The 11,711-nt window shown below is 52.5% G+C and overlaps 1 protein-coding gene across 1 annotated transcript; it reads right to left on the minus strand.

Moving 5' to 3' along the window:
- Positions 1 to 2,593: 2,593 nt before the first annotated feature.
- Positions 2,594 to 5,212, minus strand: BMP4 (bone morphogenetic protein 4). The gene is made up of 3 exons (XM_065748561.1): positions 5,105 to 5,212; positions 4,334 to 4,710; positions 2,594 to 3,460 (listed from the first exon to the last, which is right to left on the minus strand). The coding sequence occupies exons 2-3, from the start codon at positions 4,701 to 4,703 to the stop codon at positions 2,616 to 2,618; spliced, it is 1,215 nt and encodes a 404-aa protein (XP_065604633.1). The 5' UTR covers positions 4,704 to 4,710; positions 5,105 to 5,212; the 3' UTR covers positions 2,594 to 2,615.
- Positions 5,213 to 11,711: the final 6,499 nt, after the last annotated feature.

The following is an 11,711-nucleotide window of genomic DNA, read 5'->3' on the forward strand; positions in this document are numbered from 1 at the left end:
CACTGCCACTGTGCTGACCCTGGAGCTGGGGATTAAACCCCAATGCACAACACATCGGACAGAGACACTCCATGGGTTTCCTGGCTCTTCCCCATACCAGCACTCAACTCACAGCTTCCCAAAGCATGCCCTCTGCCCTCTCCCCTTCCCAAGGTGGTGAGAAGAGATCTGATCTACATCAGCAAAAAAAAACCACCACTGGTAATCAGCTGGAAACAGAAAGGGGGCCTGAGTCTCTTTTCCCTGACAATTTTCCTGTATTTTCCTGGGGGACAGAGGGGACACAGGTATATAGGAGGGGGAATCCCCAGCCCCTGCACCCAGTTCTTGTGGCACACAGGAGTTCAGATGCACCCCACCGAGTCAGCTGCTCAGTGCATCCATGAGTATTTCATTACATACATCACTTTCACTGACAGACAGTTGATCTCCGTGGGTCGGATTCTTTAAAACGTCACCAAACTGAAATGTCGTGATTTAACACTAAAAAACAAAAAGAGAGACAAATAAACAAAGATAAAAAATTGCAGTTTCCTACAGCCTGAGGGCAAGACAGACCGTGTAGGATCAATGAGAACGAAAAGCTCTCCAAGGCCACATAGCAGCAGGACAACATCTCCCCTCGCAGCACCTATGGACACGCAGGTGCCTCTGCCTCCGCAGGGCTGAGGCTCTGATTTCGTCATCGAAACGCAATGCAAAAACCAACACCAAAACAAACAGACCCATAAAGCAGCAGGAATGCAGCAAAGCAGTTGGAGACTTCTCCTGCTCGAGCGGCCGTGGCGGGAATGGCCTCAGCTCCAGAGGCACTTGCACTCGTGGCTTCATCACGCTGCCAGGGATGATAACCCAGGATGGATGAGAGCAGAGGGACAAACCTGAGGGAAGCCTTGGGAACCCTTTTTTTGTTTTGTTTTTTTTTTTTCCTTTGAAGAGAAGCAGAGGGATTTTCTGCGGTCACAGTGGTGTGAGGTGATGGGGCTGAGCCCCTTCCCCTGTCCCCGCAGTGGGGTTATCACGGGGAGGTGGGGAGCTGTGTAATTGCCCTGTCAGGCAGCTGAAAGGCGCTCGCCTTTAGCTGATGCCACTTCAAAATGAAATTCCTTCTTTGGCACAGCTATGTCTGATATGCAGGCATCAAAGGGGAGGCAGCAGGTCGCCGGTGCCCCGGGCCACACATTTCCCTTCTTAAAGGCTGGAATGAGAGTGTCAGCTCAGGGCCGAGGGGGGCCCAGCAGCGATCACCGCAGCCCCACACACCCCACGAACCCCCCATGCAGAGCCACGCAGGGACCCTGCAGCGTGGGTAGGCACAGCGTGCCCACAGCCCCTCTGTCAGCGGTGTGCTGGGGAAGGGGACAGAGGGGAGCACAGGCGGGTTGGAAGGGCTGTTGTTGGGGTGTTTTTGTTGTTTCCAAGAGAACTGCAGGGCCATGCTGCCTCCCCCCTGGCTCCCATCTCCTCTCTCCACCTGCACTCCTCAGGGAGCCAATGCTTTTGGCAAGCATCCCCAGCCGCTTTTTTATTGGTTTCAGCTAAGCCGCCCCTTTCGGAGGCTCGGAGAGCTTCAATCATTAAAAGAAAAGAAAGAAAGAAAGAAAATAAATAATAAGAAGTTAATGCATCACACCCCCTCGCCCCTGCTGCTGCACTCCCTTCCATTCCCCCAGTGGCTGTGGGGGTCCGACCCCCCCCATGCCACCACTCCCACCCCAAGCAGGCTCTGACCACAGCATCCAAGCCACAGCTGTACCTGTTTGGCTCTGATCCCCTTCCTGCTCGGAAGCAATTTGGAGAGGACACAGTGCAGGTAGCTATTAGCTAACACATATTTAACTGCTCCAGATATCTTTCTTTTCTTTCTTTTTTTTTTTTTTTTTGGCATTGTAATGGGGCGATTTGATCTTCAAAGGCCCCGTGCAAACCTTTGAAGCTTCCCAATCTCGAGTGGGGAGGGGAAGCGAGATGGTGGGGGGAGGAGGAAGGGGGGGAAATGTTAACAGTTTTAAAACCTGGGGAATCCAGAAGATGGACAAAGGGTATAAAACCCATTGGGTTTAGCATATAACCCTCAGGTAAACCTTCACCTTCTTTTCAAATGCATTTTTAGTGGGCGGCTTTGCATATACTTGGGCCAGGTGAGCAAGGTGGGCTCTATCCTCAGCAGCTGACTCTCTGGAGAGGTGCTCCCCAGCACCAGGGACTCCACAGTACCTCGGTATGTAATAGAGACACTGAGACTGGCAAAGACATGGGGGGAGAGGGGGGGGAAGGGAAGGGGAGGGAAAGAGAAGAGGGAGGAAAGCAGGGAGAGGAGGGAGGAGGAGAGGAGATACATTCCCTGCCGCGTCCCGGGCCAGCAGCACCCTGAGAGGTGAGACACAAAATGCGTTTACCTTTAAAATAATGACTCATTTTATTTTTTTCTCTTTTAATATGTAGTTATAAATATATTTTGTCAAAATATATGATCATTATTGTCAAAAACATTTGCACATAAAGTCATAAATAAGGTCAAGGTGAACGTTTAGTTTAGAGGAAGAGTCCAGCTAGAGCAAGCAGTTCTTGGGGTGGGATGGGAAGGGAGAGAGGAGGGGAGAGGAGGGAAGGGGTCAGCGGCACCCACACCCCTCCACCACCATCTCCTGGTAGTTTTTCAGCACCACCTTGTCATACTCATCCAGGTAGAGCATGGAGATGGCGCTCAGCTCCGTGGGCACGCAGCAGGCCTTGGGGATGCTGGAGTTGACCGAGTTGACCAACGTCTGCACGATGGCGTGGTTGGTGGAGTTGAGGTGGTCGGCCAGAGGGAAGGGGCAGTCCCCGTGGCAGTAAAACGCCTGGTAGCCCGGGGGGGCCACGATCCAATCGTTCCAGCCCACGTCGCTGAAATCCACATAGAGAGCGTGGCGGCGGCAGTTTTTTTTGTTCTTGCGGGAACGTTGGTGCTTGGGGCTCCGGCGGGCTCTGCGGGTCAGCGCGTGGCCTCGCCCGTCGTGCCCGAAAGTGACCAGGAGCGGCCTGAGCTGCGCCCAGTCCCCTCTGTGCCCTTGAGGTAAAGATCGGCTAATCCTGACGTGTTTGCCCTGATGAGTCTGTGCCTGGTGGAGGTGGGTCACCTCGATCACCAGCCCGTGGTTCGGCTGCTTGTCCTTGGTCCACCGGATCACGGCTGGGCTCACATCAAAGGTCTCCCAGCGCGTCACGTTGTGGTGCACCAGCCGCGTGTCCAACAGGCGCGTAATGGCCTGGGAGCGCTCCGACAGCGGCTTCATCACTTCGTAAATGTTTATCCGGTGGAAGCCCCTCTCCCACGCCGCGCTCGGCTCCTCCACCTGCTCCCGGTACAGCCGCAGCTCCGCCGACGAGATCACCTCGTTGTCCGGCACGCTGCTGAGGTTGAAGACGAAGCGGATCCGCGGTGCTTCGCTGGGACCCGGGACGCTCTCCAGGTGCTCTGAATGGGAGCAGGGAAGGGGGAAAATGGGACAAAAGAACAAAACGGGAGCGTGTCAGCCTCGGGGCACACAGACACAGCCCAGGCACAGTTCGAGCCTGCTTTCTCCTGCCCGGCTCCGCTACCCCACGCATCCCAACCGGAGCCGGAGCGATGCCGGTGCCGTGCACTCTCCCTTCACACACTCTGACCCCTTCCCTCCACCTCTCTCCCATTTCGGAGGAGGTTTTTCCCCTTTCACTTTCCCCCCCGGGTCTCCAAAGCAGAGGGGAGCACAGAGGTGCCTTGTTACGGGGACGAGGTGGGGGGGGAGGAGAAAGCGAAGCAAATTCCAAAGCCGTAATGATGCGGCCGGATTAATAATTCAGATTTACTTTGGAAAAGAAACATCCGCTAGGAAACATTTGGATCAGATTACAAGGGCCTATTGAATAAACCTTATAAACACACAGCTGTAAGTATTAAATTCGAGTTGGGGTTTCTTGTTGGGGGGGGGAGGGATTTTTTTTTTTTCTCCTTAAGAGCAAAACCAGGCAGCGATCGCTTGGAGAGTTCAAAAGAAACGCTCCGGGGGCGGGCGACCTCCCGCCCTCATTCACTCCCGCATCTGATGCTTTAAATCCATGCGAGCCCAGGAGCGATCCCGCGGCCCAGGGACCGAGGGACACTGTCGTCAGAGCGCTCAAACACCTTGAAACAGGCACGGGATGCTGGAGAACAGCCCGGCAGCACGCTGTCACCCGCACACCGCGCGCGTCGGGAGCGTTTCTCCTCCCGTAAAAAGTGAGGAGGAGGACACAGCCCGATCCTAAAAGCACTGCTGAGCTCCGGAGCGCTCCCGGGGCTGGGAATTTCCCTCCTCCCATCACTGACCTTCATGGTGGAAGCTCCTCACGGTGTTGGCCCGGCTGGTCGATCGCTCGGGGTACTGCAGGCTGATCTCCCGGAGGCTCTCCTCCTCTTCTCCGGACTGGAGTCGGTAGAGATCCAGCATGTAACTGGGGATGACGGCTGATTTGCTGGGCTGGGGCCGCCTTCGCAGCCCAAACATCTGCAGCAGAGTCGTTTCGAAACCCCGCAAGAGTTCATGGCTTTGGGCAGAGCGGCGTCCGGATCCGGCTTGTCCCTGAAGCTCTGCGACTTTCTTCCTGCCGGTCTCGGGGATCAGGCTAGCATGGTTGGTACCTCCCAGCAGGACTTGGCATAGTAGGATGACCATCAGCATTCGGTTACCAGGAATCATGGTGTCTCTGGGGTGTAAAAAACGCAACAACAAACAACAAGGAAAGTCAGGATGAGAAGCGAGCCCCCCCCTCCCCCCCTCCTCTCCTCCTCCTCCTCCTCTTCCGAAGAAAGTTGAAAAATACAAAAAAAAAAATACATGGCAAAGCGAGATGAGAGGGAGGCGGCGGGGGCAGGCGGCTGCGGGGCATCGGGGCTGCGGGGAAGGGGCGCGCGGCGCGGCGGGGCTCGGGGCTGCGGGTTCGAGTCCCGCCGCGGGACGCGGAGACAAAAATAAAGTTAAAAAAAATAAATAAATAAGAAAGTAAAAAAAGAAAAGTACAATAATTAATAATAATAATAAAGAAACAGCATAAAAAATATATTAAAAAAAAAAAGGAAGAAGAAGAGGGCTGTACTCACTGACAGCAAGCAAGGCATATCAGCACAGTCCATGATTCTGGAGAGCCAGCCCGGACCCAGCGCGCCGAAAGCCTCCGGGGCAGCGGCTGCCGAGTGCCTCCCGCGATCGCCGCCCGGGCGCAGTGCGGCCGCCGCCGCCGCCGGCCCCGGTTTTCTCCCGGCCCCGCAGTCACGTGGAGCCGCGCACCCCCCACCCCCCCCCCAAATCCCCCCCCCCAACCGGCCCGGCTCGGCCCGGCCCGCCGCCCCCCGGCCCGCCCCCGCCCGGCCCGGCCCGGCCCCGCGGGGGACGGCCCGACCCGCCCCGCCGCCCGCGCCTGGTTCTCCCTCCAGGGATGGGGGGGGGGGAGGCGGCGGAGGGCTGCGGTCGGGCGGGGAGGGGTCCCCGGGGCCGAGCTCAGGTGGGCGGAAGCGTGGTGCCCCCCCCCCCAGCCCCGGTTTGGCCCCGCTCAGGTGCATCCCCGGGGATCGGGCTCCTCTGCGTCCCCAAGGGGGCTGCGTTATCCCCCCTCCCCTCCCCGCCTTCGGTTCCCACCTGCAAGTGGAATTTTCTCTGTCCCTTCCCTCTGGAATAAAGCTCGTTCCCTCCGGGCCAGGTTCCCTGATGTGTGTCCGCAGCAGGGTACCGATACGGTCAGCCGGAGGAAGGATGCTCCTCGCCTCGTGGTTCAGCCACGATTGCAAATGAGGGCCAGATTTGGGGTCGAGCTGAGAACACGAGCCCAGCATCCCAGGGCTCAAGGCTGTTCCCGAGTGGGGATGGAGTGGCTGGGGGGCAATGGGGTGGGCTGGTGGCAGCAGCTCCTGGAGTGGGAGCCCTGATGAAGAGTGATGGGGTGCCACCAGCTGACAAGGTGCAGACTGCACAATCCCATGGCAAAGAAAGAGAGCTCCTCCAGAGTGTTAAGATAAACCATCCCTTTGCCCTACTGGGATTTCCATTTGGGTTGGACAAACCACCATCCACAGAAAGAAGAGTTAGTGAGATTACAAGACCAAAAGATGCAGTCCGAGGGTTGGCCACGGGAACTCCTCACAGAATCACTGAATCATTCAGGTTGAAAAAGACCTCCAAGATCCCCAAGCCCAACCCAGCCCACCCCACCTGTGCCCACTGCCCACGTCCCTCAGTGCCACATCCCCATGACTCTGGGATACCCCCAGGGACGGTGACCCCACCACTCCCTGTGCAGCTGTGCCCCTGCAGCACCAGTCTTCCAAAGAAATGTTTCCTCATACCCCACCTGAACGTCCCCTGGTGCAACGTAAGGCCGAGTTCATAGATAAACTGAGAGCAGGCTCGGAACTGTGGGCACGATCCCACAGAGCACCAAACTGCTGTGCCCGAGCACACAGCAGGAGCGGGGCAGCACACATCGTCTTCCTTACACTGCCCTACAGCTCACACCATCAGACACGACTTCCTTTCATATTTCATTTCTCCTCAGCTCAGGCCTGAGCCACGCATTACAAAAGCCCGGGGATGTCACTGAGAGGGCGCACGCAGATAAAAGGCAGTGCTGACACTGTAATATCTCTGAGTTATTCCTATACCACTCCGAGTTTAAAAGAAACATCTGTTAGCAAGGTATTTGGGCTATGAATCCATCACAATTCGTGAAATATTGCTTTCGCCATTTCAAATGTATCACACTGTGCGTTATTCTTAACAAGGGAAAACAATTTTTGGAGTGGCTGCTGTGCAAATTCTTAAAGTTAAATAACATTTTCACTGAAAATATTCCCACCTAAAAACAAAGTTCGTGCGGGGGCCTGCATCGGGTCACTCCTAACACAGACCTCTGCATTTGGCAGAGCAACCAGAGGGGGGTCACTCTCTTTGCACGAGGACCTCGCTCAGGTTTTGGAAGGATCAGAGGTGCTGGGAAATGTGCATCGATGAGGAATTCATTTCACAGCATCCAACGTGAAGAAGCTGTCCCGTGAAAGAGGGATCCAAAAAGTGACTTATGTAATGCTGCTTAACTGTGGCTCTGGGCAAGGAGGTGGCCAGCTGGGGACAGCAAGCCCGTGGAGAGCGCTGTGGTTTAGGCTCTTGTAGGAGGCAGTGGTGTATTTGAGTAGCTTATTGGTTACTAAGAAGTGTTAGTCATGGGGAAAGCTGTAGTATTTATTCCGTAAAATGTAAATACATAACCCAAACCACAGCGGAATAACCATGGATGGAAATAGTGTAGCATTTACTGAGGGAGATGAAATGCATTTCTACAGAAGCTGTATTTCCTTAGCTCCATAGAGAGTAATTCACCTTGAACGTAGCTTCTGCTCCAGCCCGTGGAGTTACACATAGGCTGAACTCGGTCCAGGCACGCTAAATAACTGAGTGTGTTATATATTCCAACCAAAAAAAGTGAATGCCAAAATGGAGCTAAAAATACAAATGTGGAAGGTTTGAAAAGCAAACACTGCTCAATTCAGTGGTAGATACAACATTGTGTGCTTTAAAGATCCAGCAAATCAAAAATAGAGAGCGTTATGTCTGTACTCGACATGAGACACACCTCACCCCACATCACATCTCATGGCAGTGGGGAGGGGGGCTGAGGTTCTTCCTTTGGTCCAGTCCCAGCCCTACTGGGGCACATCTACCTCCATGAAAACCTTCCAGGAGGGTCTGCACCGGGCTGCTTGCCTCCTGCGAGCTGAGAAGCACTTCACTGGATATTTCACGATGGGTCTTAGGAAACAGTTCTTCTGAAAGTGGTTCTTCTGAGTGGTAATGCATTGGCACAGCTGCCTGGAGAATGGTGCAGTCACCACCTCTGGAGGTGCTGCAGAGCCATGGGGATGTGGCACTGAGGGACGTGGGCAGTGGGCACGGTGGGGTTGGGAGTGAGGATGGGGATCTCAGAGGTCTTTTCTAACCTGAATGACCCTGTGATTTGTTGGGAATGTCACCTTGTAAAGAATGGCTGGCCAGAAGAAAAAGGTGAGCTGTGCATGTACTGACCGTGATGTGACTCAGGTCATGTCTGGTGGTGGTGGTGAGAAGCCCAGGAGCTGGCAGGTCCTGGACCTCTGGTGCCCAACTCTGCTTGCAATTATTCTCGTTTCAACCCAGTAATCACAGATTAGCCCAGAAGTATTCCTGATACAACCCCAGCAGCAAACATCTCCTCTGCTTCTGGGTTTCATGTGCTCAGGACTTCCAGCAGGCACTGTGGGTGACAGAATCACAGTATCATTCAAACTGGAAAAAGCCTCTGAGATCTCCAGCCCTGCCCAGCACACCCCACTGCCCCCACAGCCCACATCCCTCACTGTCACATCCCCACGGCTCTGCAACACCTCCAGGGACAGTGACTCCATCACTCCATGGGCAGCTGTGCCACTGCAGCACCACTCTTAGGGAAGAAATGTTTCCTAACGTCCAGTATTCAGCACCTCTAGAAATTAGGCCAGCTCTGTTTACAAGACAAACTCTTCCGCTCATGGCAGCACTTTGAGAGATGCCTCTGGACCAGGGCAGAGAGAGACCTCCCCAAACCAGTTCTGGTATCCCGTGTTATTTTTAGAGTGGCTGTGCCTTCTGGGCTCCAAAGTTTGCAAACAACCTGCCTTAGGAAAAGAAAGAAAAAAGTAAAAAAAAAAAAAATACAGAAAATACAAAAAGAAAACTTGTCTCACCGGATTTGTGCCTGAGCAGAAACAAGCCTAAAGCCACAAATAAATAAATAAAGTCGTACGTCAGAGGAGTTTTAATGACATGAATTACAGGAGGAGATGCCTGTAAGTGTGCTAAGATCAATTCACTCCTACCCCTTCCTTTCAACTGCTTAAGCTTGTCCATTAAAGCAAAGGCACTGAGCAAACAGCTCCAAGGGATTACATTTTCCAAAGCAGCTCTTCACTGAAGAGCTCGAGTGCAGCCGGTGCAAACAAGCACAGCTGCTCTGATGGTGAAGGGAGCAGATTTTATTGCCACGCTGAGATTTTTGTGACTTCTCTGAGTGCTTCAGAGCCAGCCTGGCCCACCAGTACTTTCTGCCTTCACTTGAAAAGAGAAAGTCAGTCCTCTCCTGGAACACGGGACCAGGCCCAGCTTGGAGCTGACTCTGGCTTTACACGTGTCTTTCCCAAGGGGTCACAATCACATCTACAACCGCTCCTGAGCTCACAAGAGCTCAGCTTTACACGTAAGCTCACACACGGCAGCTGAGGCAGGAGGGCTGTCCAGTTTCCTGTATTCTTAAGTTTCAAGGATGATTTTTATTGTTAAAATCCACAAAAAGGAGGACCATCCCATGCAGGGAGAGCATCTGGTTGCCCTTACTTGACTTGTTCCCTCTGTTACTTTTGAAAGATCTCAAAGACTGAGCAAACCCGGGAATTTCACCCCTCACTTTCTGTATCACAGAATCATAGAATCACAAGGTTGGAAAGGACCTACAGGATCATCCAGTCCAACCATCCACCCATTGCCATTGCTACCACAAGCTGCTAAACCATGTCTTGTAGCTCCTCATCCAGATTCCTCTTGAACACTGCCAGGGATGGCAGCTCCCCCACCTCCCTGTGCAGGCCATCCCAGTGCCTGAGCACTCTCTGAGAGAACAAGTTTTTCCTTAGGTCCAATCTAAACCTCCTCTGCTACACCTCATGGCCATTTCCTCCGGTCCTGTTGGTTGCCTGGGAGAAGAGGCCAAACCCTTCCTCATCACAACCTCCCTACAGGAGGCTGTAGAGTGCAATGAGGTCTCCCCTGAGCCTCCTCTTCTCCACACTGAGCAATTCCAGCTCCCTCAGCCACTCCTCATAGCCCTGTGCTGCAGACCCCTCACAGTTTCATTGCTGTGACACGTTCAGGACCTCAATGTCTTTCTTGCAATGTGTACACACATTGCCCATCTGCTCCAGTTACAGTGCAAAGTCCCCTGCAGTTCAGTGCTGTCCCTTCTGAGACTCTTGGGCGTTGCATCAAAACTAGGAGGCCTGTGTCTTGGGGAAGTGCTTCAGCAATGCAACTCTCAAAATAAAGCTAAAGCCATCTTGATGGTATGTCATGGAAAGACTCTGCAGACACCCAAGGTCAGGCTGGATGGGGCTCTGATGGAGCCATGGGTGTCCCTGCTCATTGCGGAGGAGTTGGACATGATGACTTTTTAAGGGCTTCTTCCCACTCAAACAATGCTAGGATTCTATGATTGAATCCATGAGTTGTAAAATCATTTACACGTTGATTGGCTTCCTTGATCAGTGTTATAAGAGGAATATCTATATTCCCATGCATGTTCTGGAAATGATCATTGCTTTTAGCCAACGTTTGCTTCCCATTCAATCAAAGCCTCACCCTTGAGATGCGAGAGGGGCCTCCAGAAACCGAGGATCCATAGAATCATAGAATTATTAAGGTTGGAAAAGACCTCTATGGTGAACCTGGAGGTCCAACTGCCAACCCATCACCACCAAAGATCATCCAGTTCCAGCCCCCATGCCACAGGCAAGGTTACCACAAACTACACAGGCACCGGGAGGCTGTCTTGATATCTGCTATCATCTGAGGCTTTAATAATTTCAAATGGTAGCAGCAGGCATAAATAAGCAGAGCAGGACAACTGATGCAAAAATAGTTCTAAGAGGACATGCTTGAATTTGCTAGATGAGTTTGCTCTGAGCAAGTTCTGTTTGGCAAAAGGAGTTTAGCAGTGAGATAGATGATCTCTAGAGGTCCCTTCCAACCCCTACAATTCTGCAATTCTGTGATTATCATAAGTGCCTGGAAATGTCAGCACATCTATAAATTTCAAACTCATAGCTGTGAACATCCTCCCCTGAAATCAGAGAGGAGGAATTCTTTTAGGGATTCCCATCTGAGTGGAGGTGGAGAACGTGGGCATGGCTTGTGGCTTCCATCTCCAGCCATAGGAGATTGGTGGGGCTCATGTGCACCACCTGCTTGGTGACTGAGTGCTCACAATGAGCAGAACAAGGATCGTTCATAGAAAGTACTCACCAAATTGGCTTACACAGTGAATGTGTGTCAACAGAGCATCAGCTTCCCATAGTCACGTGATGAGAAAAATCACTTCAGGGGGAAAGGCTCTTTCTCCACAGACATCTAGATGAGGCTGCAGGTTCCTTTGGCTTTGTCAGTATTTCTTGCCAAGCCACTGTCCTACTTCAGTTCAGCATCCCATGTACTTTTATAGGCATGTGAGTGTATATAAACACAAACAAACACATCAACACACTCAGACACTCATATTCATCACACTTGGCTAAAACATACTAAGTGCAGCAAGGTCTTCTCCAAGGATCTCAGTGGCTTACTCTAGTGCAAAGCAATCCATGTTAGTGCAACACATTTGTCAGGACAACACAGTTCACTGCAAGTACCCTGAAGGTTTAGTCCTGAAGCAGAAGGAAAGAGCTAGAAGAACTGACAATAACTTTTTTAGCAGGACCTACTTCACTGCAGTGCAGCAAGGCTGTTTTATTATTGATAAAGTGAGCTAAGGTGTGAGGTGTTCTCTAGGTTTATTTTCAAGGTAGAAATGTTCTGACTGTTACCTGCTCTGCTCTCTTCTGCTCTGAGACAACACCTGTAAGTAGGATCAAAGCCCATTGCATTCTCTCCTAAAAAACT

Source organism: Cyrtonyx montezumae, unplaced genomic scaffold (genome assembly GCF_038088225.1).
Source record: "Cyrtonyx montezumae isolate F1298 unplaced genomic scaffold, pur_monq_1.0 scaffold_10, whole genome shotgun sequence".
Lineage (NCBI taxonomy): Eukaryota > Metazoa > Chordata > Aves > Galliformes > Odontophoridae > Cyrtonyx > Cyrtonyx montezumae.